Genomic DNA, 27291 nt, shown 5'->3' with positions numbered 1-27291 from the left:
GGATTAGAATCCAAATCCACAACTGACAAACAGCCCTGTGAAGTTCCCTGTACTGTCTCTGTGGTGACATTTACTCACCCCCCCCATCTCGTTTGTACCTTCCAGCACACTAGGAGTTAACACAATGGAATGTGCAAACGAGGGGGGGGGGCAGGTTAATGTCATCACAGAGCACATGTAGGAGCCAGTGTATGTAGAGTACAAACATACTTGTACTCTACATACTTCTGCTAAAAAATACCTGTGTGGTGATATAAATGAAATTATAATCTATTAAGTGCCCACCGCTGTATGTGCATTCTAAAATATATGCAGCTTTTCATACCTCATTTCTTTGTGTGTGTGTGTGTGTGTGTGTGTGTGTGTGTGTGTGTGTAACTGTATAAGCCGCTCATGTGACTGCTCTCTGCTCTCCTCATTCTGGCCCGCCTCTCCTGTGTCTCAGGCACAAGTCTCTAGTCAGGTCAGTAGGAGTTCTCAGCCCCGCCCACCGACTGTAGCTATCAGATTAGAAGAGAGGCAGGCGGGGCTGACCTCAGGAGAGACGTGAGAGGAGAGGGGCTGGCCAGACCGAGCAGTCACATGAGCGGTGTATACAGTTATATACACACACGCTATAAAACGAGGTTTTAAGCTGCATATATAAAAAAAAAAAAAAAAAACACACAGAGGTGACCACTTAATGGACGGTCATTGTATTTATAAAAAAAAAGGATTTTGATAAAAATGCTCGGATCGCTCTTCCGGGAGGGGCGGGGCAAGTCGGGATGATGTCACCCAACATCGATTTTTCGGGTCGCATGCATCGATGTCGCATCGGGGACCCCCGAATCGCAATGCATTGATGCAGCGATTAAATTCAACACCCCTATTACTGACTAGATATTGTTGTTGCTCTCACAAGTGGATAATTTGTTTTATGCTATGGATTTGCTGTTCTGATGCCTCCTGCAATGACATCATGTCTGTTTGCTGCTTTGTCAAATAAAAGTGCAGGACAAACCTGCTTGGATTGTTCCTGGCTGTTCCTATCTTATGCATGTGTAGCACTGACCCCCGAAGGAGCTGCTGAATTTATTTGGGCCTGTACTGTGCTAGTGAACCCCCACTGACTTGACTCGGTCACCTTGACACAGCTGTGGTGCAATGTTGGTGTGGAGCTAATAGTGAAGGACAACCCCACAATATAATATATAATAACAGTATACCTCTGTTTTCACCTGGGTATCCAATGCCTCCACCTGCTGGAGAAAAAGGAACAACACTCCACGCCAAAGTACTTAACCAGAAACGTATATTTACTGAAACTTGTATTGAGTAAAGTAAAATGGCAAGTACAATATTTGCATTGTCCCATAAACATAATGTAACAGCACAGTAGGTATACACAACAGATTATACCTGTACAGTTGTCTTAAATGACCCCTTAGAATGCGGCTCCAATTGGGACTAGTGCTCAGAGGGACTACACCTTACTATGGGCACCTTCCCACTTCCAGCACACCCTAGTAGATATAGAAATGCAGGATCAATAATGAATTACAACACAATCTGTTCCTGTAGCGTGATACACTTGTAATTGCCTCTGGTGTAACACAGTGCTAATAGTATTGTGATGAATAGGCTTGAGGCCTGTTTAAACTCGGTCTGTCTATTAGATTCTCCTCCGTGGGACTACAGGTCCCAGCGACACTATGTTAAAGTCTAGGTGTATACAAGTGCGTAAGAAACTTTTGGCAACAGCCCTCTCACCAAACTGGGTCTGAAGAATAAGTCAGCTCCACTCCACTAGTCCATTTGCTGCGGCCATGCCGTCACGCTGTTCAGCTTCACAAGGTCACCAGGAGCTCTCAGTTACCTCCGTCAGGGTGCCTCTGGATCCTTCCCTATCCGACCACACTGCTGTCCCAGCATGCTGTGCTGTGAATCCTCCTCTGGCTTTAGATTGCTGCTCTGCAGGCTGCAGTTCTCTGGCGACCTCATCACAGGTACTCACAGGCACGCCATGTGTCCAGAAGAGAAAGAAAATGGCCGCGCAGGCCCATTTATAGCCTACCCAGCATGCAGTTCAGTAGAGGGTGATCATGGGTAGGTCACCTGGCCTTCTGTTTAGATAAGGTCAAATAACAAAAGTAAACACAATCACTTCCTGTTATCTTTCCAACACCATGAAAAGGAAAATAACTAAAGTCCATTTCCAGTTTTGGTCACTAGATGGCGCCAAATACTAACTGATAACATTGTCCATAGGTTTACATTGTATTCACATTAACATTACATTAGTAGGCAAAAATGTCAGTGCTACACATGGTTTAAGGCTGCCATTACCAGTTTAGTCTTCCTTACTAAATGTAAAATATAATTTCAAAAGCTTGTAAATTCTAAAACCAAATTGACCACAAAGCCATTAGGATTTACTTTCATAAAAAAATAAACAAAACAAAAGGTTTTCTCCAGACAGATAATTTTTATCTTTTTTTCTTTACAGGCTGTATTCCTCAAGATGAACAATTTTCTCTTATATTCACAGTGACTGTGTTCTTGAACAGTTTATTGACCCTTCCATCTGGCTATGTTTTTGACCACTTTGGAACCATGGTGGCAAGGTTTATCTGCATGTAAGGTTACAATTTATTATTACTATTCATTGTTAAAAAAAAGTTTGTCTCCTAAAAACCAACTACGCTTGTAAGCTTTCAGATATTTCTTTTTGAACAGGTCACACAGATCCAGGCCAAAGTACCAGGACAGCTAGGTGTAGCCCTATGTAGCGGTGCCCTAGTGGGGTCACTGAGTGTAGTAGTTCCACCCCTCACCCTGGTTAGCCAGGCATTCACTTCCAGTCACACATCGCCAGACAATGAACAGTCCTTCAGCTTGTTTGTTGTTTTTATTTAGGGGATTTAACTTGGATTGGGAAAAGGGACATGGGATGCCCAGATAATTGATCTTGTAATTTGAATAAATGATTTTGGACTTATATTGGCAGTCTCTAAAGCTCCTTACACCTCCAGCACATCACTTGAGTCAACTCCACTTTCTCTGCTGCGCAAGCCTAGATTCCCGTCACAGTTATGATATGGTTAGGCCTCACTCTGAATAAACCTCAACTGTTCAATAGCCGCCATTTGCTGGCAGGGGTCTGCAGGCTCCTTTGGTGTAGCAACCAATAGAGATAAAAAATAAGTACTAAATAAGTAAAAACTAAGTACACCCCGAGATGCGTTTGTATGAAGAGGTTCCTTCCCAGCTCCTGAGCTCCAGACCCAGGACCCCCCCCCCCCCCCCCAGAAAGGGGGCTTCTACCGGGCCACGGCAGCTTAACACTCCATTACTAGTTCTTCCACCTGACAACTCCTCCCACAGCATGCTGACCATGAGTATATACAGAAGGCCTGCCCCCTGTCAGTTCTAGTTGGGGATTGGTCAGCGGTCCCAGATATACTGCATGCCACTCCAATCCTCTGCCCTGCCTCTTTTCCAGAACCTTCCAGAAACAGAGGAGGTGCCAGAGAAATGAGGAGCATGTAAGTCACCTGCTGCTACTCTCAAAACCACTCCCAGCCCCCAGATCAAAAACAAACAGGCCCAGCTCACTGCTAGGCCTGCCTAAATTTACCTGCACTGACTGTTAAAACAAAACCACTACCTCTAGCACATCCTACTTAAGGTAGAGGGTGCTACACCTATGTAAATTGTTCATGAATTAAAATTGATTTCAGGACTGTACGTAACCTCATCCCAGTAATAGGAAAATTGTACTCTAAAAGCTTCATAATTTAGCCTATTACCAATATCAGGAAAAATTTTTTAGCCAGTGGTGTTAGTCTTCTGTGGTCTATGTAAAGGAGCAACAGGCCATTGTTAATTGCAGTCAGGCCTGGAAGATCTTCCTTGGAGGCACATTAATATGTTCCTGTTGCCACTTAAGTCTCCAGGGCATGTGTGGACACAACCAAGTACTTGACAGCTAAATAGTACATATTAGGATTTATATAATCTTACCATTTATGAGCTAACATCTTAGTCAAAGACCTATATGCTGACCCTGGATGTTGACTGAAATAGTAAAGTCTTTGAAATGTGAGAAATACTAAGTGATGCACTTGCACATTATTTAATGAAAAGCCACATGCTTGCATATTGTAAAATTGCATGCTTGCATATTGCCGTGAAGCTTTACATGATGTTATGGAATTGGATGATATTCATAAACTGCCTCAGTGACAGCTTGTTATATCAGTGGAATTTGAGTATGGAATTTGATTCTTTTAATTTTTACAATTCACTTACAGTAAAAAGTAGCAACCAAATCTATTATTTGAATCAGATATGTTAAAAAAATAAAAAATGTAGGTAGATTTAGCAGCAGGTATAGTTGGGTAAAAACTGACCGGTGGTAATACAATATGGGAGCAACTATAATAGGCCCAAATTTTAGAACAAAATGCAAGTAGTCACCTGCAGTAAAAATTAGAATGTAGTTACAAAATTGATTAATAGCGGGATAGTCCCAGAACACATAGAATAGGCTTAAATACTATATTAGTGTGTAGTGTCTCAAATCTCAATAAATGTTGTGAAAAAATTGACCAGCAGCAGGCAGTACTTTTGCAGCCAACTAGCACCAAATTGGGAATCACAAGGCAGGTTGTCAGGTCACCTTGAGGCGAGGTGACATATGCACACCGTAGGGATCCAAAGCCAAGGTCGGGGACACGCCAAAAGGTCAGGATCACAGGCAAACAGGAATAGTCAAAGGCACGCCAAAGTCGGTAACGGAACAACAGAAGAGCACACGGCAGGTAACAGGAAACTAAACACACAATGAATACACAATGGTTGATCAGCACTGATGGCCTGCAGTGCACAGGTTAATATAGGGCTCCCTGATAGGGCCTGGGGTGGAGCCATGCTTAGAGGAGAGGTTATAAAAACCACCAGGTGGAAGTGGCTGGCCTTAGTCTGAACACGAGGGGAGGTAAGCAAACACAGGAAGATCACTGCATAACCATGACAGTACCCTCCCTCTTACGAGGCCTCCCCCTCCCCCGCCTGGGTCCATGCTTAAAGGGAAACTCCAGATGGAACCTCCTTAACAGACAGGGAGCAAAGTCCTCAGATGCAGTGATCCAAGACCTCTCCTCAGAGCAGCCGGGAATCCAAAACTTGACTAATCTCGTATTTTAGATTATCCTCAGAGACCGAAACAGAGGTAGGGAGAGGACGAGGGGACTTGAGGACTAAAGGCTTTTTAGGAATGGGTAAGGGCATGAGAAGATCAGGAGTCTGAGCAGGGTCCCACATACCCTTAAAGATGAGCTGGGCATCCATAACAGGACCACCAGACTGGGCAGAGGTCAGTGGATCCCTGAGGTCAGGTTGGTTAGAAAGTGACATGTCACAAGAGTCAAGCTGGATAGCTGCAACACAAACAGAATGCAGAGAACCCTGAGAAAAAGATTGAAAACCCCTCCTGGCCAAATGAGGTATTCTATCCAAAGGATGGATTGAGCCTCTTAAACGGGTTTGAACGGACATAGTAGCAGTAGGGTGAGGCCAGGTCACCGAAGGTACTGAACAAGAAGCAGGAAGCTCATTGGGCATGGGCTGGACTGGCATAACTGGTGCAGAGGTTGACTGAATAGTATTGTCAGGTGTAGCGACCATCTCAATCGCATCACAGGGCATAGCAACTGTGGAACTTGCAGACAAGTTAGCCTGGCTGTGCATCCAAGGGAGATTAGGGACAGACAAAGGTAAATGGTTATGCGAACTGGAGTGAATGATCGACTTAGATTCATAGGTGGGCCCCTCATCCAGAGTACCACATGACCTAGAGAGTGCATCATTCCAACTATTGCAGGACGCATCCCAGAGATTGCTATATACAGCGGGAAGAGCAGAAGATACTGGGATGGTGGTAACAGGACGTTTCTCCTTTGGGGTACCCTTGAGTAGGCAGGAAGAGGAACAGGAGGAACCCCAAGCCAGGATCTGTCCAGCAGACCAGTCAACGTGTGGAGAATGGAGCAGTAACCAAGGAAGACCTAATATGATAGGAGATGAAGCCTTAGGTAAGACAAGGAAGGATATCCACTCCTGGTGGAGTTTCCCTACTGACATCTTAACAGGAATAGTCTGAAAGCGGATAGGGCCCCCTGGGAGAACCGTGCCATCAATCGCCAAGACCACCAATGGCATTGTAAGGGGCAAAAGGGTAAGTCTCATGGAGGATGCAGTTTCCCAATCCATGAAATTGGCAGTGGCTCCGGAATCCAGATGTGCTGAGACCGAACGAGAGGAAGCACCGACATGAAGCAACACAGAAAGGAGAAGATGAGAAGGTGATATTTCAGGGTCTAATACTCCACCTTCCAGATGTATTAGCCCTGAGCGTTTCTCTGGACGAAGAGAACAAGTGTCAAGGAAATTACCTTTGGCCCCACAATAGAGGCATAGGCCCAGAGTTCTGCGCCTAGCACGTTCTTTGGGAGATAATTTAGTCCAGCCCAACTGCATAGGTTCCTCAGTAGGCAGGGGTTGTTCCTCGGATCGAAGAGAAGGGACTGGGGGCTCAGGCTGCCTAAAGAACGGGGAGTGCTGGCGTCTTTTTTTCCAGGGCCCTCTCCTGAAAGCGAATATCGATCTGGTTACACAAGGTGATGACACTGTCCAGATCAGCAGGAAGGGATCTTCCTGCTAATTCATCCTTCACTCTATCAGAGAGGCCATGTAAAAGGGTAGCAACTAGGGCCTCATCATTATTCCAGCTCAATTCAGCTGTGAGGATACGGAACTGAAGAGCATACTAACCCACAGACGCGGACTCTTGATGGAGATGTAAAAGAGCACTAGCCGCTGAGGAGACATGACCTGGTTCCTCGAAGATATTCCAAAAAAGTTTCAAGAAATCAGACAGGCTAGAAACCACTGGATCATTCAGTTCCCACAGAGGGGCGGCCCAAGCTAACGCCTCGCCGGACAGGAGGGATATGATATATGCGACTTTTGCCCGATCGGACAGGAAGTTTTGGGGCTGAAGTTCAAAATGAATTGTACACTGGCTAAGGAACCCCCTGCAAGCCTTGGAGTCCCCAGAGAAACGGACCGGAGCTGGTAGTTGTAATGAATGTGTGGATGCAACTGATGCAATAGGTGCAGCGGCAGATAGCGGTTGAGGTTGTTGAACCGGGGGTCCTAATAAGGCCTGAACCTGTTCAACACGTGATGCCAAATCCTGAAGGAATCGCATCACCTGGGTCTGATGCGATTCTTGGGTCTCAAGTCTGCGAACTAAGCTCTGCAATGGATCATCTGCAGGAAGCGGCACATCAGCCGGGTCCATGGCTGATCAAACTGTCATGTCACCTTGAGGCGAGGTGACAGATGCACACCGTAGGTATCTGGAGTGCACCGCAAGGTTGTGGACCCTACGGCTGACTGCTGCAGATGGGGGACAGATCCCACTGGGGTTAGCGCATAAGATTCCCTGGGGCGCGGAATCTAAGAGCCAGCAGGTGTTCACCAGAGCCTCGAGTGGTGAGGATGGACTTGGCTGCAACTGGCTCCAGGTCGCGACCCCCAGGGTCCCCCAGCTCACACGCACAGTAGGCAACAGGAGAATAGGGATGGTGAGGGACAAAGCCAAGGTCACACGGCAGGTAACAGGAAGCTAAACACACAATGAATACACAATGGTTGATCAGCACTGATGGCCTGCAGTGCACAGGTTAATATAGGGCTCCCTGATGGGGCCTGGGGGTGGAGCCATGCTTAGACGAGAGGTTAAAAAAACCACCAGGTGGAAGTGGCTGGCCTCTTAGTCTGAACACATGAGGGGAGGTAAGCAAACACAGGAAGATCACTGCATAACCATGACACAGGTATTTTCCAGCAGTGGAAATTAAAGTGTAGTGGCAGGGCGGTTTGTGAGCAGGTAGAAAAGGGTCAAAAACAGCAACATAAGGCAGATTTATTTCTGCAAAGGGAAGAAAAAATGGGTGCCAGAAGGCGGTAACATTGGCAACAGTGGCAACAACAGCAAGGACAGAAGGTAAAACGGTATGATCTTTTAAGAAAAAGGCATTTTACAAAGGTGACGTGGATACAAATTAATAATTTATTCAGTGAAATCCAAAGTGGATGTTTGATAGTCAACTGTGGTTCAGACATGATTTATTTTTGTGAGTTAGTCCACACTGTTTGAGAACAGGCAGCTGTGCTTCTCACTTACAACTCCTCCCACTGCGCTGAAGGCTCTATCAGGCATAATACTTGCAGGATAGGCCATTACCTTGAGTGAATATTGGACTTGCCCAAGCAAGGTACATTCTGGGCACACAGTAGTCAATAGTGCCAATTGAATAATAACCTTAGAATAAATAGTCATCGATCACTAGGTTCAGGAACTGTTTGTGAATGGTGTGTATATCCAGGTCTGGCTGGTGCAACTTCAAAAAATACTGAAAAGCAATGCTGCAGGAACCACCACTGCTGCTTCTTCTTCATAGACTGTGAATAGAAGGATACATTGGTCAGGAAAATGATCCCTACCACCTTTGAGAAATGTGCAAATAAGCACTTTTTAACCGCTTGCCGACTGCCGCATGTACATTTATGTTGGAAGAATGGCACGGCTGGGCAAATGGGCGTACCTGTACATCCCTTTAAATTCCCCTGGCACACGCACCCCTGTCCCGTGCTCTGTGATTGCGCTTGTGGGTCCCCCGGACTCAATGTCTGCCAGTCTCCCGGCGATCGTGTCACGGAGAGGTAGAACAAGGAAATGCTTTTGTAAACAAAGCATTTCCGTTCTGCCTAGTGACAGGACAGTGATCTACTGCTTTCTGTCATCGAGAGCAGCGATCACTGTCCTTCACTACCAGTGTCATTTACACAGTAATCAATGCATTTTTATCACACTGATCGCTGTATAAATGACAATGGTCCCAAAATAGTTTCAAAAATGTCCAATGTGTCCGCCATAATGTCGCAGTAATGATAAAAATCGCAGATCGCCGCCATTACTAATAAAAAATAAAAATGCCATAAAACTCTGCACAAACCAATCAATATATATTATTGCAATTTTTTTTTACCAAATATGTAGAAGAATATATATTGGCCTAAACTGAGAGAACTTTTTTTTTATATATTTTTGGGGGATCTTTATTACAGCAAAAAGTAAAAAATATAGTGTTTTTCTGTTTATAGTGCAAAAAATAAAAATCGCAGAGAGGATCAAATGCAGTTTTACCCAACATATCTCACTTATCAGTTTGGCCTGCAATTTTACTGATGTCTTAGTGTTTTTGCTGTTTTGCACTGCCGTTTGTAGAATGCTGTGCTTGGGGACTTGCATTATCTGTCATGCTCTGTTGAGTAGGCTCTACTGTAGTCTGACAGGGGTATGGTACAGCTTTGCCTGTCTTGTTAGCTGGACAATCCTTAGTGATTTTTTCCTTAGGGAGTTGCACCTGTTACCAGTTAAGCCCAGATATGGAATGTTGCTTTTTGGGAGAGATCGTTCTCTAGTAGGCAGACTATGTGCCTGTTGGGTGACCTTAGGGCTGGTTCCCAGGTCTTAGAGGGCTTGGCTGTCTTGCAGGCTGTGTGGCTAGGGAAAAAAACACACTGTATATCTGTGGAAGAAAACTGTGTCCTTAAGCTACAATCATAGAGCTGGTTGAGAACGAAGCCTCATGTTTTATGGAGAGTTGCCACAAAGGTGGCTTTGTGCTGCTGAAGAGTCAGTAAGCAGTAAAAGTCTAGATTTATTTTTTGGGGTATTCCACCTTCTCCTCCCCAACACAAGTTCTTAATTGAAGTTTGTTGAAATGCATTATTGCAGGATTTTGCTGGGAGTGCCTGCATGGGGATGGGGGTTTTCTTTTAAAGGAATCTAATTTGCAAGCACAGGGTCCATCTACAATAAATAGAGGCATTGTGAAGGGTGTATTCAGGAAGGTTCCCAATACACGCAAAGACTCAGGTCTTTTGTTTGTAGATGTAGTGCCCACCTGTGTAAGAGCGTTCTGCCTCCAGGCTGGAGGTTGGAGGAAGGAGGAGGAAGAAGGATAACTGAAAGAGGGAGCTCCACTACCCTGCAGTCTACAAGGGGAGGATAGCCTGCATAGCCTGGAAAGGAACCAGCCCAGCAGAAGCAGTTATTTCTATAGCTGCAGGACAAGGGCAGTATGAGTACTTCTACACCCCCAGGGCCTAAAAAGGAGAAGTCTGCTAGATGCAAGTTCTTGGTAAGTCTTCAGAGGACAGTTTATTGCTTACCCAACCCCTTGCTTGGGATCAGATACTGTAGCTAAGTGGGCTGGTATTTTTCATTAAGAGCCGGTTCACACAGGGGTGACTCAGATCCGACTTCAGGTCTCCCCTAGTCGCCTCAGGTCGGTCAACGTGTAAAAATCAATGTAAGTGAATGAGAGCCGTCTTAATGCACACTACTAAAGTCGCTCCGACTTCAGAAAAGGCTCCTGTACTACTTCAATCCGACTTGTAGGCGACTGGTACCCGTTGATTTCAATGGAGGTCGCCTACAAGTCGGATCTCCGTCTATACGGAGGCGACTCTCACGGAAAGACCGGCGTGGGGTTCCCCCCAGATCCGTACCAGACCCTTATCCGAGCACGCTACCCGGCCGGCCAGGAAAGGGGGTGGGGACGAGCGAGCGCCCCCCCCTCCTGAGCCATACCAGGCCGCATGCCCTCAACATGGGGGGAGCCTTGGGGAAGGGGTGGCTGCGCGGCCCCCCCACCCCAAAGCACCTTGTCCCCATGTTGATGAGAACAAGGGCCTCTTCCCAACAACCCTGGCCGTTGGTTGTCGGGGTCTGCGGGCGGGGGGCTTATTGGAATCCGGGAGCCCCCTTTAATAAGGGGGCCCCCAGATCCCGGCCCCCCACCCTATGTGAATGAGTATGGGGTACAATGTACCCCTACCCATTCACCTGTGAAAAAAAATGTACAAAAAAACACAACACCCAAGGGTTAAAATAGTTTATTGCACAGCTCCGCGGGTCTTCCGTCTTCGGGGGTCTTCTCGCCGGACTCCTCTGCTAACTTCTGCTCACCGCCGCCGCCCGAGGGTCTTCTTCCGACTTCGGGGGTCTTGCCCGCCTCTTAGGTACTTCTTGCCGGACCACCGCACCTTCTTCTAGCTCTTTTACAAGCGGTGGCCCAGTCTTCTGTCGCCGCTGCCACTGTTGCCTTCTTCTGTTCTTCTCTTCAGGAGATGTTGCCTCGTCGCTGTCTCTGCTCACAATGACAGGGACGTGGCGTGCGGCTACTTATATATGGACATCCCGGATGATGTCCCCGCCCATTATGATATCACAGTCCCAGAGGATGCTGGGACTGTGACATCGAATATATATATCAAAGGCTCCCGCGCTATATGGCCAAAAAATGGTCAGAAGGTAAAATTTTGTTCTAATGGGAGCAGCAAACACTCTGAGTTGACTCTCAATAATACAGAAAATGAAACGGGGGGGTTTGTGTTGCGCTTCCTTAGTACCAAATGAACTAACACAATAAAAAAAATATACAAATAAATATCAAGGCAAAAAGTGCAATAGTGCTTGTAAACTAGAACATTGCTGTGATATAAGCGCAAAAAAATGATAAAAAAAATTCAAACAAAAACCAATAGCAGCAAATCAGTGAATCTCAATAGAGTGTCCCATACATAGTCCAATCGTGCAATTTGGATGCAATATCACAATCAAAAATAAAGTCCAATGTGCCAAGCCAACTCTCTTCCAGTGGTATTCCGTGCCAGTGCTGGTTACACTAAATAATTACCTCACAGCTGCGAGGTGTGCAGCGAAAAAACAGCTATATTGCAGGGGGTACTTGGAAGGGTCAGGGGGATAACTGCAGAGAGGACTTCTGGCGGTGCCAAAGACTCATCCGATTTCCTCGTGGTTGTTACCAGCGAAAAGGCTCAAAGTGATGGGTAAAAAGCATCCACCATAGTGTAGTATTTAAAATAAATGATTTTATTAAAACATAACTTTAACTACTCACAAGAGGAAAACGAATAAGGCACACAGCTAGAAACAGATCGATGAGCGTCTTGCTCGGATGTAAACGTCACTTCCGGTTTCCTACGCGTTACGTCACACACGGACTTCAACTGGGATGTTTCTAAGGTGACCGGAAGTGGCTTTTGAGAGTACTGGGTGGACATGTTCCACCCTCTATTTGCATATTGCGTCGTATACAAGGCATGTTACGAGCAAAGCGGACCAATCAGGTCAAGCGGGTGTGTCCCGCATTTAGTTTACCTCACACCGCGCTCGAGGCATATTGTAAATAATACATCGAGCGGGCAAGGACAAAGGAAAACAAAGGAAAAACTAACTCAATAGGGGGAACTTTTACAAGGTCCATAATATTATAGAATTCTACCAAAGACTATTAGCCTAACACCAAATTGTGCGCTTTCATATATGTTTCCATATCATAGATAGAGGCAGGTCCTGTATATTAAAATGCAGGGCTACACCGGCGGCCATTTTCTTGGATAGCCCTGAAGACTCCAAGAAAATGGCCGCCGGCGTAGCCCTGTATTTTAATATACAGGACCTGCCTCTATCTATGATATGGAAACATATATGAAAGCTCACAATTTGGTGTTAGGCTAATAGTCTTTGGTAGAATTCTATAATATTATGGACCTTGTAAAAGTTCCCCCTATTGAGTTCGTTTTTCCTTTGTTTTCCTTTGTCCTTGCCCGCTCGATGTATTATTTACAATATGCCTCGAGCGCGGTGTGATGTAAACTAAATGCGGGACACACCCGCTTGACCTGATTGGTCCGCTTTGCTCGTAACATGCCTTGTATACGACGCAATATGCAAATAGAGGGAGGAACATGTCCACCCAGTACTCTCAAAAGCCACTTCCGGTCACCTTAGAAACATCCCAGTTGAAGTCCGTGTGTGACGTAACGCGTAGGAAACCGGAAGTGACGTTTACATCCGAGCAAGACGCTCATCGATCTGTTGCTAGCTGTGTGCGTTATTCGTTTTCCTCTTGTGAGTAGTTAAAGTTATGTTTTAATAAAATCATTTATTTTAAATACTACACTATGGTGGATGCTTTTTACCTGTCCCTTTGAGCCTTTTCGCTGGTAACAACCACGAGGAAATCAGATGAGTCTTTGGCACCGCCAGAAGTCCTCTCTGCAGTTATCCCCCTGACCCTTCCAAGTACCCCCTGCAATATAGCTGTTTTTTCGCTGCACACCTCGCAGCTGTGAGGTAATTATTTAGTGTAACCAGCACTGGCACGGAATACCACTGGAAGAGAGTTGGCTTGGCACATTGCACTTTATTTTTGATTGTGATATTGCATCCAAATTGCACGATTGGACTATGTATGGGACACTCTATTGAGATTCACTGATTTGCTGCTATTGGTTTTTGTTTGAATTTTTTTGCGCTTATATCACAGATATATATATATATATAATTTTATATACTGCATTTTTTTTAGTTGTTATATACACTGTATGTATTTAGCACATGCATTCTTGATTTTGACACCTGAGTGATGCACAGAGACACCTTAAATCAGTTGTTTTATGCAATGCACAGATGCACTTTTAATGTAATTCCATAAGCACTAAGCACTGTTCTAGTTTACAAGCACTATTGCACTTTTTGCCTTGATATTTATTTGTATATATTTTTTTATTGTGTTAGTTCATTTGGTACTAAGGAAGCGCAACACAAACCCCCCCCCCCCCCCTGTTTCAGGGACTGTGACATCATAATGGGCGGGGACATCATCCGGTGATGTCCCTATATAAGTTGCCGCATGCCGCGTGCTCTGTCATAGTGAGCGGAGACAGACGAGGCAACATCTCCTGAAGAGAAGAACAGAAGAAGGCGGCAGCGGCAACAGAAGACCGGGCCACCACTTTTAAAAGAGCTAGAAGAAGGCGCAGTGGCCCGGCAAGAAGAACTGAAGAGGGGACAAGACCCCCGAAGTTGGAAGAAGACCCCCGGGCGGCGGCGGCGAAGAAGAAAGCCGGGCTCCTCTGCTAGTGAAAGCTAGCAGAAGATGGCGGAGGAGTCCGACGAGAAGACCCCAGAAGATGGATAACCACCGGAGCTGTGCAATAAACTATTTTAACCCTTGTGTGTTTTGTTTTTTTTGTACATTTTTTTTTCACAGGTGAATGGGTAGGGGTACATTGTACCCCATACTCATTCACATAGGGTGGGGGGCCAGGATCTGGGGGTCCCCTTATTAAAGGGGGCTCCCGGATTCCGATAAGCCCCCCGCCCGCAGACCCCGACAACCAACGGCCAGGGTTGTCGGGAAGAGGACATTGGGACAAGGTGCTTTGGGGTGGGGGGGGCGCGCGGCCCCCCCCTTCCCCAAGGCTCCCCCCATTTTGAGGGCACGTGGCCTGGAATGGCTCAGGAGGGGGGGTGCTCGCTCGTCTCCACCCCCTTTCCTGGCCGGCCGGGTAGCATGCTCGGATAAGGGTCTGGTATGGATCTGGGGGGACCCCCACGCCGGTCTTTCAGCATGGGGGTTCCGCTTAGAATCCATACCAGACCTAAGGGCCTGGTATGCTCTCGGAGGGGGAACCCATGCCATTTTTTTTTTTTAAATTTGGCGTTGAGTTCCCCCTTCAGAGCTCATTCTCTGATTGGCCACGGCAAAAGTCGCCTGGCCTGGGGTGACTTAAAGTCGTGCTGTAAGTCACCCCAGGTCGTGTCTAAGTCGTGTTCAAGTCATCTCCAAGTTGCCTCACAAAGTCGTCCTGGAAGTCGTGTCACCCCTGTGTGAACTGGCTCTTAGGGGACTAAGAGCTCCTACAAGTTGAGACTTTGCTGAAAATCCACTCAAGGAATACCAAACCCCTAGGAGGGGTTTACTGAGAACTGTTGTTGCAGTGTGCCAGAGAAGGAAGTTGTCATCATTTTGTTATTCTTCAGGTCAAGTTGGGCATCCCATAACCCCTTTTTCGCTATCCAAGTTGAAATCCCTAATAAATCCTTAAAAAAACAAGCCCATGAACTGTTTCTTGTGTCTAGGTGCCAGTTGGAAAATGCTGGTTGCCTGGCTGTGCAGACTGTAGGGGGATCCAAAACTCAGAGGCTCCTAAGGGGTTAGTGCTACATGTGGGGTCTCATCTGGGATTTACCAAGAGCAACCTGCATAACCGTTGCCCAAAGCAACTGGCAACCACCAAGCCAAAGAATTGTGAACTGTTGTCAGGCAAGCCAGAAAGGAGATATTGTGACGATATATTTCTAAATATAAACTTGCGCTAATGGGAACAACTAAGTGATAATAAATTGCAGCTGCTGTACACAGGGTGCTAATCACTTGAATAAATGTGGATATGAAAAAACAGAGCTCACAACATTCAATATAAGAAAACAACGTCCAAATAAATATAAGTGTTGTTCCACAGTGGAGTAAGTGCAAGAAATGCTTCATAAACCTGCAGGAGTACAGTGCATCCCCACTCATCAGAACAGGACGACCCCCAGCTTTGCAGTCCAGGGGTCACTTCAGGCTTGTAAATTATATCCCACGCACATGGATTGGTATCAAAACATCAGATGATAGCTTGATGTAAGAACATCAGATGATACATTTCCAATAGAAAGTTCTCGATAGGATACGCAGGCACCCAGAAATAAAAAGGGAATGGACCAATAGTGAAGTACTATTCTCTGTTGAGAAGAGGAGAATAAGGGGCATATGATCGACATGTTCAAATATATAAGGGGTCCATATAGTGAACTTTGTGTTGAGTTATTCGCTTTACGGTCAACTCAGAGGACATGGGGGGCACTCTTTACATCTAGAGGAAAAGAGATTTCATCTTCAAATATGAAAGGTTTCTTCACAGTAAGAGCTGTGAAAATGTGGAATGGACTCCTGCCAGAGGTGGTTCTAGCCAGCTCAGTAGATTGCTTTAAGAAAGGCCTGGATACTTTCCTGAACGTACATAATATAACTGGGTACTAACATTTATAGGTAAAGTTGTTCCAGGGAAAATCAGATTGCCTCTTGGGGGATCAGAAAGGATTTTTTTTTCCCCTGCTGTAGCAAATTGGAGCATGCTCTGCCGGGGTTTTTTGCCTTCCTCTGGATCAACTGTGGGTATAAAATTAGGTATATTGGATTGTACAATATTTTTTATTTTATTTATTGATTTTAAGGTTGAACTGGATGGACTTGTGTCTTTTTTCAACCTGACTAACTATGTAACTATGAGGTGCCATGTTGAGCTTCCAGTGACCAGTATGAGAGAGTGAGAGCAATAACACCAAATTTAACACACCTGCTCCCAATTCACAACTGAGACCTTGTAACACTAACGAATCACATAACACTGGGGAGGGAAAATTACTAGTTGGGCCCAATTTGGACACTTTCACTTAGGGGTGTACTCACTTTTGTTGCCAGCAATTTAGACATTAATGGCTGTGTAGAAAGAGGGGGTAAGGTGTGCTATGGAAACTACAATATTGCTGGAAGTTTTAAATAAACGAACAGGATCAAGTATGTAAGAAAATGTGTATAGGGGAAAACATGAAAAAAATATGAAAATATATATATGGAAAACGGAGGGGGGGGGGGGGCTGCCACTACCATATGTGACCAACCTGGCAGATTGGGAACAGACGTGAAGTGCTGAGGTGGTAGCTACGGCGCTCGCCTACTTTTAATTGCACATCTGTGCCATATAAAAACAAATCTAAACGAAAATGTGTAACTGAATGAATGTGCCTATCACCCAAAATGCTGAATTATTTGCAAATTGCATGAAAAATACAAATACAAATATAAACATAAAAATAAAAAATATGAAAAATGTATAGAAATATGCAATATTAAAATATAAACATATATAATTGCAATATTAGAAAGTGCATATGTGCATTCCAAAAACCACGGTTGGTACTGTCAAAAAGTGCTATGTGCTTATATTAGTGCAAAAAAACATATTAATAAAATACTTTATGCTTTAACTTCCATCGAAAACCTCTCAGCATGTGAAATCGCAAAAAATGGAAACGTAGAATAATCCAAAGAAATTCAAAAAAGAAAAAGTCCAACAGCAAAAATTAATATCAGAAGGTTCCTCTGTAATCATATCAAAGTGACAATGTGCTCAGTGCTTGGTGTATCCTGAATTGCAACCGGTGCGATTTCCATGCATAGGACAATATGCCGCACTCACCAGCTCCCTTGCCCCAATAGGGGTTAAATCGCCTCCACAGTGTGAGCCCCTGTGTCGCTATATAGAGCTGGTCTGGTTACCATCCAGTTACTTCTCATTTCCTCATTGTGAATAAAAATGAAAAATACATAGTGTAATCCAGTTTAAAATCCGAGATTTTATTGTGTGCAAAAGTTGCTACTCACATAAATAAAAGAGAAAACAGCGCCTCTGCAATATGCCTTTAAAATTTGTTTGTGTTCACTGCCGCCGCCTTGTGAGAGAGAGTGTTCACCATAGGCCCAGCCCTACGCGTTTCGTCATTGGACGTCGTCTGGAGCCTCCGAGCGTCTGAGTGTCTCCAGCGCCCCTGCACCTCTGACAACATGCAGTAGTGCATACACCGATGCCCCAGCACCTCTGGCCGCATACAGTACTGCATACACCAGCATTCACTGTGGAACAAATCATCTGAGTTTCCATTGATTCCTTTGGGGAAACTTGCTTTGATATACAGTATGAGTGGTTTGGATTACAAGCATGCTTATGGAACAAATTATGCTCATAATCCAAGGTAATACTGTAATTAGTGATGGCTCTGGATACCATTGAGATATCGTCAGATGCCTGGTCTAGCATATGCCTCCGGGTGATGTTTACGTTTATAACCACTTCCCACCCGGCCAATGTATATATACGGCCGGGTGGGAGCCGCCTGCTCCTGATAGGACGTTCAGGAACGTCATTCAGGAGCAGCGGGATCGCGCGCGTGCGCGCCCGCGCAGCGGCGCGATCCCGATGTGCTCGTGTCACCCGGACACGGCACATCTCAGATCGGCAGGAGGGCTCTGTGATTGGCCCTCCTGATCACATGACGGCCGTGTCCAATCACGGCCGTCATGTGATGTAAACAATCGGCTCTCCTCTCCTCACACGGAAGTCACCGCTGAGAAGAGGAGAGCAGAACGCTGCAGCCGGCTGATGATCAGTGAGTATGGGCTGCTTTTCACAGCTTTTTACTCACTGATCATCAGTGTAGTGTAAACACACAACACACCACACAGTGAAAACACAGTCCCCACATATGTCCCCAAAACACACATGTCCCCAAAACATACATGTCCCCAAATAATAAAAACACATGTCCCTAATAATAAAAACATGTCCCCCACATATGTCCCACTAAAATCACATGTCCCAATGATTATCTGCACACATATGTACGTGATCACCTGCACACATATGTACATGATCATTTGCGTACATATGTCCGTGATCACACAAACCAATTATTATACACTTAACTGAATTTTTTTTACCAAAAACATGTAGCAGAATACATTTTGGCTTAAATTTATGACAAAATTTGATTTTATTGGATTTCTTTTCAAATAGAAAAAAGAAAATATTGTTTTTTTCCCAAATTTCCACTTTTTTTGCGCTTATATCGCAAAAAAAAAAAAAACGGAGTCGTGAATAAATAACACCAAAATAAAGCTCTATTTGTGCGAACAAAATGATAACAATTTCATTTGGGTACAGTGTAGCATGACCGCGCAATTGTCACTGAAAGCGCTAGAGCGCTGAAAGCTGAAAATTGGGCTGGGAAGGAAGGGGGTGAAAGTGCCCTGTATTGAAGTGGTTAAGAACAAAGAGATTAGAATTGTGAAGGCTTGTTTAAATTAAACACACACAGGGTTAATGAGCAGTTGAGTAGTGTGACTACGCCCCTTTATGAAGTCTCCTACGAAATGCATTAGAGCATGTCCACACGATCGATCCAGACTTGACATGTTTGTTTCAAGGGAAGGGTGGTGAGAGTCTGATGTTTTTAGAGGATATTATAAGCATTTGAATTTTTTTATCTTTGTAAATTCAATGGATTAAGGGGGTTTAATCGATTAAAATTATAACAGTATCACATTATGTGAGTGTTTCTTTCATGGTGGTGAGTTGATATAGATGAAGAGTTTGGTCTTCAACAGACCACGAGATAAAGAGATATGATCATATAAGGCTCGGCTTTTGCTGTCATCTGCTGAGTCATTACGCATTAATTGTTTGATCACAAGGTGTGATGACGGGAACTAGGATTATTACAACAATCTGTTGCAAATTCAACCCAGATTGTAAACAGGCTAACAGCTTTCATATTTGTGGAGTATCAATCAAAGAAGGACTTTTTATATGTTGTTCTGAATGTCGATCGCTGCTAAAGTTGTATTCGCCTTTTGGAAGATCAAGCATAATTGTGTAGTTATTTAATTTGTTATAATAGCGGCTCTGGAGTTGCTGATACATGTGCGCCAGGAGGAATTGTTTTTTTTTATTGATTCCAATTGTTCTTTAGATTCTTTTCTATTTTACCCATAGCAGCCGTGGATATAGTGATTTTTTTAAACAGTAGATTCAGAGTCTCTATTTTCTGCAGAGCATGTCTCCACAGATTACAGTGGTGCTCTGAATACACTAAGAAATGTCCTAGAAAAACTGGTGGGATATTTCCACTTTTAAGCACTACTTGAAGAAAAGCATTATCCGGTTCCCGACCGACGCCCGCCAATGTACGCTGGCAGACTGGCGCGGCTGGGCTAATGAACCTGTACATCGCTTTAAATTTGTCGCTGTGCCATCGCGTGCGCGCCACAGGCCAGGACCTCTGTGAGTCGGGTCGTGGGTCCCGCGGACTCTATTGCAGCAGGGATACCCGCGATCGTCTTATGGGGAGGAAGAATGGGGAGATGCTAATGTAAACAAGCATCTCCCCGTTCTGCTTAGTGACAGTGTCACTGATCTCTGCTCTCTGTGATTGGGAGCAGAGATTAGTGATGGACGAACTTCCGATGGGACGTTTCGCGAACGTGAACCGCAAACTCGACCAAAAGTTCACGAACCGCAAGGTTTGCGGCGGATCCCATTGACTTTAATGGCAGGGGAACCTTAAAAACCTCCAGGTCATATTTTCAGCCACAAAATACTAGCTGTGCACACATAGTCCCGCAACATGGACACTGACGTAGCAAAAGTATTAAGTGAATCTGGGATCGACAACGACAAGCATTCTTTTTTTATCTGTGAAATTTTGACAATTCAGGAGCGCATGAAGGCCATGGAGGAGAGGCAAGGTCAGGCCAGGCTGTGAAGGGGGTGCAGGAGATGATCAGTGCCACAGTCAGGGCAGCGCAGTCCTGTGCCAGTGTGCCAACTTGTGCTTGAGCCCCTCCCTCTGCCCAGCCCTTACACCCACCTATGCAGGGCTCCACTGCAGTGGTCCGGAGGTGCCAGTCCAGTGCTGATCCTCAGCCATGCTGCTGGCACTGCCTGCTGATTGGCTTCTCCGCTGCTATCTCCCTCACTGTCTGAAACCAGAACCACGATAGAGACTGAGCACTGATACCAGCACCGCAGTATAGACTGAGCACTGACACCAGCACCATGATAGAGAGCACTGACACCAGCACTGTGATAGAGAGCACTGACACCAGCACTGTGATAGAGAGCACTGACACCAGCACTGTGATAGAGAGCACTGACACCAGCACTGTGATAGAGAGCACTGACACCAGCACTGTGATAGAGAGCACTGACACCAGCACCGTGATAGAGAGCACTGACACCACACCAGCACCGAGATTGAGAGCACTGACAGCAACACCGATACCAGCAACTCGCTGCGGGACCCAAAAATGTGACACCGCTCAACCTCTTCAAACAGGAGAGTACGGGCATATAGTACGGTGTCCGTGTGCTAGATTAAATAAATCGTTTATAGAGTTATGCATATACATGGTCTACTGGTCAGATGTGTTGAATTCCTCTGAGATCCATGCCTCATTCATTTTTATAAATGTGAGGTAGTCAACACTGTCATGAGCTAGTTGAGTGCGCTTATCAGTCACGATCCCCCCTGCTGCGCTGAATGTCCTTTCGGACAGGACACTGGACGAGGGGCAAGCCAACAGTTCCATTGCAAATTGGGCAAGCTCTGGCCAGAGGTCAAGCCTGCCCACCCAGTAGTCCAGGGGTTCATCACTTCTCAGAGCGTCCACATCGGCCGTTAACCCGATGTAGTCGGACACCTGTTGGTCTAGGTGTTCCCTGATGCTGGATCCGGATGAGACCTGTCGTTGGGGCGGCTGAAAGAATGACCTCATATCAGAAGTCACCAACACATCTTCAAACCGCCCTCTTCTTGCAGGAGCTGTTGGATTGGTACCTGCAACTCTTTCTCTGGAATGGAAATAACTCCTCTGCCAGCGCACACAAAAGCAGAATGCAGCATTTCTCTAAGCAAGGCCTGGAAGTGCTCCATTCTGACAGCCCTCTGTGATGGTGGTAACATTTCCACCATTTTGTGTTTTTACCGGGGTCTAAGTACGTTGCCACCCAGTACTGGTCCTTGACCTTTATGCTTTAAAACACTGGAGCGTAAAGGCCCCCATTTGCACTAAACTGGAAGCGGTGTGGTGGCCTGGCTCCTGCTCATCATCCAGGATAATGTCGTCCTCCTCGTTCTCCTCTCCCCATCCACGCACAACAACAGGGATCCCAGAAAGGTTTAAAGCATGCTCTTCTTGCTCCTCCTCATCCGCCCTGACACCATCCTCCTCTGACTCCTCTTCAGACTCCTGTTGTTGACTTGTCTCAGATAGAGTAGCCCCCCTGGGAATTCATCCAGCATTGCGACTTCCTAGTCTTCCTGCTCCTGCTCCTCCATGGCTTGATCAATGACACGACGCAATGCATGCTCCATAAAGAAGGCATACGGTACCATGTCAGTGATGGCACCATGGCTGCGACTGACCAGTTTGGTGATCTCATCAAATGGCCACAGAAGTCTGCATGCATCGTGCATGAGCAGCCATTGGCGCAGTGAAAAAAAACAAGCTCCCAGAACCTGTTCTGCCGCAGAGTTCGTATAGGTAGTCGTTAACTGCACTGTATAAATGACAACAGTCCCAAAAAAGTGTCAAAAACATCTGATGCGTCCGCCATAATGTCGCAGTCACGATAAAAACTATAAACATTTTACTTTACTAGTAAAAAAATAAATAATAAAAATGCCATAAAACTATCCCCTATTTTGTAAACGCTATAACTTTTGCGCAAACCAATCAAACGTTTATTGCGATTTTTTTTTTTTGTTTTTTTTTTTTGATTTTTTTTTTATAAAAATATATAGAAGAATACGTATCGGCCTAAACTGAGGAAATTTTTTATATATATATTTTTGGGTGATATTTATTATAGCAAAATGTTAAAAAAAAAGTTTTTTCTCAAAATTGTTTATAGCACAAAAAATAAAAACCACAGGGGTGATCAAATACCACCTAAAGAAAGCTCTATTTGTGGGAAAAAAAAGAACGTCCCTTTTGTTTGGGAGCCACGTTGCACGACTGTGCAATTGTCCTTATTTCGTTACGACGGGACTACGTTCAGGCTAGTAGCCAATAGCTTTGGTCTAGGAATTTGATCTGAGCATGTGTGGCACTTTGTCCGTCGGAGTAGGCTACACATGATCGGAGTATGTCCAATCGGAAAATTTTACGGACAAGTTGGAAAACTTGGTCTGTCAGATACTCCGACAGAGACCACACACAGTCAGATTATCTGACAAAACGGTCCGATAGGACACATTCTGTATAATCCAGGTATCTGCACCCACTTCCGGGACAGACCGCCGCAAACCCCCGCAGATGCCCCCCCCCCCTGTTGTGTTCTTGGAAACGCACAGTTCCCAGGACACAGCGGGGACCAGAAGAGACGTGCAGCGCGACTCGCGCATGCACAGTAGGGAACCGGGCAGTGAAGCCGCAACGCTTCACTTCCCGATTCCCTGACAGAGGATGGCTGCGGGGGCAGCAGAGAGACGAGTAATCGCTCGTCATCTGCCGCTGACATCGCTGGATCCTGGGACAGGCAAGTGTCCATTTATTAAAAGTCAGCAGCTGCAATATTAGTAGCTGCTGGCTTTTAATATTTTTTTTTTAGGTACAGAACCACTTTAAAGTGGTTGTAAACCCTTACAACACACTTTGACCCAATAAATATTTCCTAAACCTATATGGTTTAGGAGATATTTGCCGAAAAACAGGCATTGCTGTCTACGGTGCATTCGCAGGCACACTGAGCGCGGCATCGTCAACGACGAAGATGCCGCGCATGTCAGCTCCTGTGCGCAAGCGCGGGCGTGACGTCATCGCGGCTTCGCCGAATGACAGCGGCGGAGCAGCGAGACCCCACCGAGAAGATGGATGCGCCGGACTACAGGGGACAGCGGTGACATCGCTGGCTCCTGTGTCAGGTAAGTGACACATAATGGACTACTATGCGATGCATAGTAGTCCATTTTGCTTTACCTTTGCAGGGAATGAAAGAGGATGTAAACTCATCAGGGTTTACTTACTCTTTAACCAACTCATTTAATTATCACGTACGTATACAGAGGGAGGGGGTCCTTGCTAAGTGGTACTATCTGAAAGGAGCCTGAAAATTGTAAAGCTCTTGCGAGCTACCCAAACACAATTCCCCTATCTTACAGTGGTATATTGACAGCCTAGTAGCACTAATCACATCCCATACTAACGTGTGAAAGTTAAAAGAAAAAAATATAAATCATGTGCTGCACTATCCCCTTAATGGTCTGCTGAACGTGCAACAAAAACCCTAACACAGTATTAACTAAAGTAACGTACCTATAAAAAACAAATCAAAAAATGTAATAACAGATACGCGACTAATGTCGTCATACAACTTTCCACGTCGTATTTCATAAAATATAAATAGTTATACAATAGTGATCCATACAGTGCTCAAGTGCATATGAGACCATGACACTCTGACCATAAAAGATCAGTTTTTAACTTCCTTAATACAAAAATAAACGTGACTTGATAGGTGAAAAATCTCAGAATAAGGGTGTACAGGAGTACAAGATCTGCAGTGGGAAGATCTAGAAGAAAAAAATGATAAAATATTTGTGCACATGTTGGGCCTAACAGAGACAGAGAAAATAATTAGGGGTACCTCTCAGGCATAGTTCAAGAAAAATGGTAGTAGCATTGAATGTCTGGGTCTGCTGTGCTCCTCGGGATGTAACGGCTGGGAGCCATGGCGACGATGGGAACTGGGGACCTGGAGTACAGTAAACAAAGATGACTACCGTTAACCTTATCACATATAATGTACGTGGGTTAAACTCTCCTATAAAAAGGTTTAATACAATTAGAGAGATTAGTCTCATAAAGCAGATGTAGTTTTATTACAGGAGACTCATTTTTCACATGACTCCAACTTTAAAATACTGTCAAAAGATTATCCACTTTGGTTCTATGGGGACTCCACCATGAAATGAGCGAAGGGAATGGCTATAGGATTTGCCAGGGGAGTGATGCCCCGTACACACGATCGGACTATCTGACCAGAGTCCGCCGGACAATCCGCCCGTGTGTGGGCTCCGGTGGACTTTTTTTTTTTTTCCGAAAAGTCCGGCGGACTTAGAAGACAAAATTGTCCGCCGGACTCGGCAGTCCAGTGGACAATCCGCCCGTCTGTGTGCTAGTCCGCCGGACTTTTGAAATGAACGGACTTGCCCACACACAAAGTAAAGACTGTTCATTTTGAATGTGGCCCCAGGTAGACGGGACTAGCGAAGGAAGTCAATGTCGCCGCCTCCATCGGCGAGATTGACACGTCGCAGGCCCCGTCACCTGGTATGGACTTAAAGGGGTAGCCCTACGCTGAAAAATGTGATGGGGGTCCCCCCAAGGTCCATATCAGACCCTTATCTGAGCACGCAGCCTAGATGGTCAGGAAAGTGGGTGGGGACAAGCGAGGGGCCCCCCTCCTGAGCCGTACCAGGCTGCATGCCCTCAACATGGGGGGGTGCTTTGGGGAAGGGGGGGCCCTGTGGGCCCCCCACCCCAAAGCCCCTTATCCCCATGTTTGAGGACAAGGGCCTCTTTCCGACAACCCTGGCCGTTGGTTGTCGGGGTCTGCATGCGGGGGCTTATCGGAATCTAGGAGCCCCCTTTAATAAGGGGGCCCCCAGATACCGCCCCCCCCCCCCTATGTGAATTAGCATGGGGTACAATGTACCCCTACCCATTCACCTGGTAAAAAAAGTTTAAATAAAACACATCGTAAGGTTTTAAAATTTATTGCACAGCTCCGGTGGTCTTCTGTCTTGGGTGGTCTTCTCGCCGGACTTCTCCGCTATCTTCTGCTAGCTCTTTTACTAACGGAGAAGCCCAGCTTTCTTCTTCTTCGTCGCTGCCTGGGGGTTTTCTTCCCACTTCGGCGGTCTTTTCCCCCTCTTCGGGAGTCTTGTCCCCCTCTTCGGTTCTTCTTGCCGGGCCTCTGCTTTCTTCTTCCAGCTCTTTTACTAGCGGTCCCTAGCACGCGTCCCTGTCATTGAGGCCAGAGAGAGCATCGAGTCAGCATCTCAAGGAAGAAGAAGAGAAGGCGGCGACAGAAGACCGGGCCACCGCTAGTAAAAGAGCTGGAACAAGAAAGCAGAGACCCGGCAAGAAGACCCGAAGAGAGGGACAAGACCCCGAAGTGGGAAGAAGACCCCTGGGTGGTGACGAAGAAGAAAGCCGGGCTCCTCCACTAGTAAAAGAGCTAGCAGAAGATAGTGGAAAAGTCCGGTGAGAAGACCCCCCAATATGGAAGACCACCGGAGCTGTGCAATAAATTATTTTAAAACCTTGTGTTGTGTTTTATTTACACTTTTTTCACCATGTGAATGGGTAGGGGTACATTGTACCCCATACTCATTCACATAGGGTGGGGGGTCAGTATCTGGGGGCCCCCTTATTAAAGGGGGCTCCCGGATTCCGATAAGCCCCCCACCCGCAGACCCCGACAACCAAAGGCCAGGGTTGTCGGGAAGAGGCCCTTGTCCTCATCAACATGGGGACAAGGTGCTTTGGGGTGGGGGGCTGCAGGCCCCCCTTCCCCAAAGCACCCCCTATGTTGAGGGCACGTGGCCTGGTATGGCTCAGGAGGGGGGGCGCTCGCTCGTCCCCATCCCCTTTCCTGACCGGCCGAGCTGCGTGCTCAGATAAGGGTCTGATATGGACCTGGGGCGGGGGGACCTTTAAGTCCATACCAGGTGATGGGGTCGGCGACGTATCAATCTCGCCAATGGAGGCGGCTTCCTTTGCTAGTCCCATCTACCTGGAGCCGGGTTCAAAATAAACTGATTTCCTCAGTGTGTGGGCAAGTCTGTTCATTTCAAAAGTCTGACCATAGTCCGGCGGTTTGTCCACTGAACCTAGTCCACCGGAAAAGTCCGGTCGTGTGTGGGCAGGTCCGCTCTTTCCTAAAGTCTGGTGGACCTCCGCTTCAAAGTCCGGAGGTTTGTCCGCCGGACTAAGTCCACCGGATAGTCTGATTGTGTGTACGCGGTACCGGAAGGGTGATATCTATTCCTGAGGGGTAGAATAAATTAAGTGGATTACTCCCTGGCAAATATCTACTGACCAAATACTAACCCCATAAAATATGTAACAGATGTCATCATAGGTGGAGATTTTAATCTCTGTATAGTACCAAGGTGCGATAGTATGTCTCGGGCACAGAGCACTGAGAATGTACAGAGGAGGCTACTAACTAAGAAACTCCATCAGAATGAACTGATGGATGTTTTGAGAATTCAACATGTTAAATCTCAGGACTATGCATTTTACTCCTCCGGGCACGGGACGTACCCAAGAATTGATTTCTTCCTGGTGGAACATAGGCTTTTGGAGGCAGTAATTAAGACGAATATCGAAATTTCTAAAATATCGGATCATGCCCCAGTTACTATGAGAATAATGATTGAGGGAAATCAAAAAAAGCCACCCCCCTGGAGATTAAATGAAGAACTTCTACAGGATAAAGCAGAAGAAAGGATTAGATTGGCGTTAGAGCAGTGCTTCAAAATTATGATACGGTAGAAATAAATGGAGCCACTTTATGGGAAGCCCATAAGGCTTACATTAGGAACATACTGATGGAGATGGGAGCGTAAAAAAAAGGCCAGATCTAAGGGAAGCAATGCCTTGTCAAAAGAAATCTTAGACCCCT

General features: G+C 45.8%; 1 protein-coding gene across 6 annotated transcripts in view; it reads left to right on the top strand.

Moving 5' to 3' along the window:
* SLC43A3 (solute carrier family 43 member 3) overlaps positions 1 to 27291 on the top strand; it is a 757299-nt gene that overhangs the window by 122931 nt on the left and 607077 nt on the right. For all 6 annotated transcript variants that reach the window (XM_077493191.1, XM_077493188.1, XM_077493193.1 and 3 more), the window contains one exon: positions 2489 to 2618. In XM_077493191.1, coding sequence (XP_077349317.1) covers positions 2596 to 2618 — 23 coding nt within the window. In that variant the 5' untranslated portion in view covers positions 2489 to 2595. The remainder of the gene's footprint in view (positions 1 to 2488; positions 2619 to 27291) is intronic.

This window comes from Lithobates pipiens, unplaced genomic scaffold (assembly GCF_037356315.1).
Source record: "Lithobates pipiens isolate NorthernLeopardFrog02 unplaced genomic scaffold, aLitPip1_a1.2 Scaffold_19, whole genome shotgun sequence".
NCBI lineage: Eukaryota > Metazoa > Chordata > Amphibia > Anura > Ranidae > Lithobates > Lithobates pipiens.
This window is presented reverse-complemented; position numbering and strand designations above follow the sequence as displayed.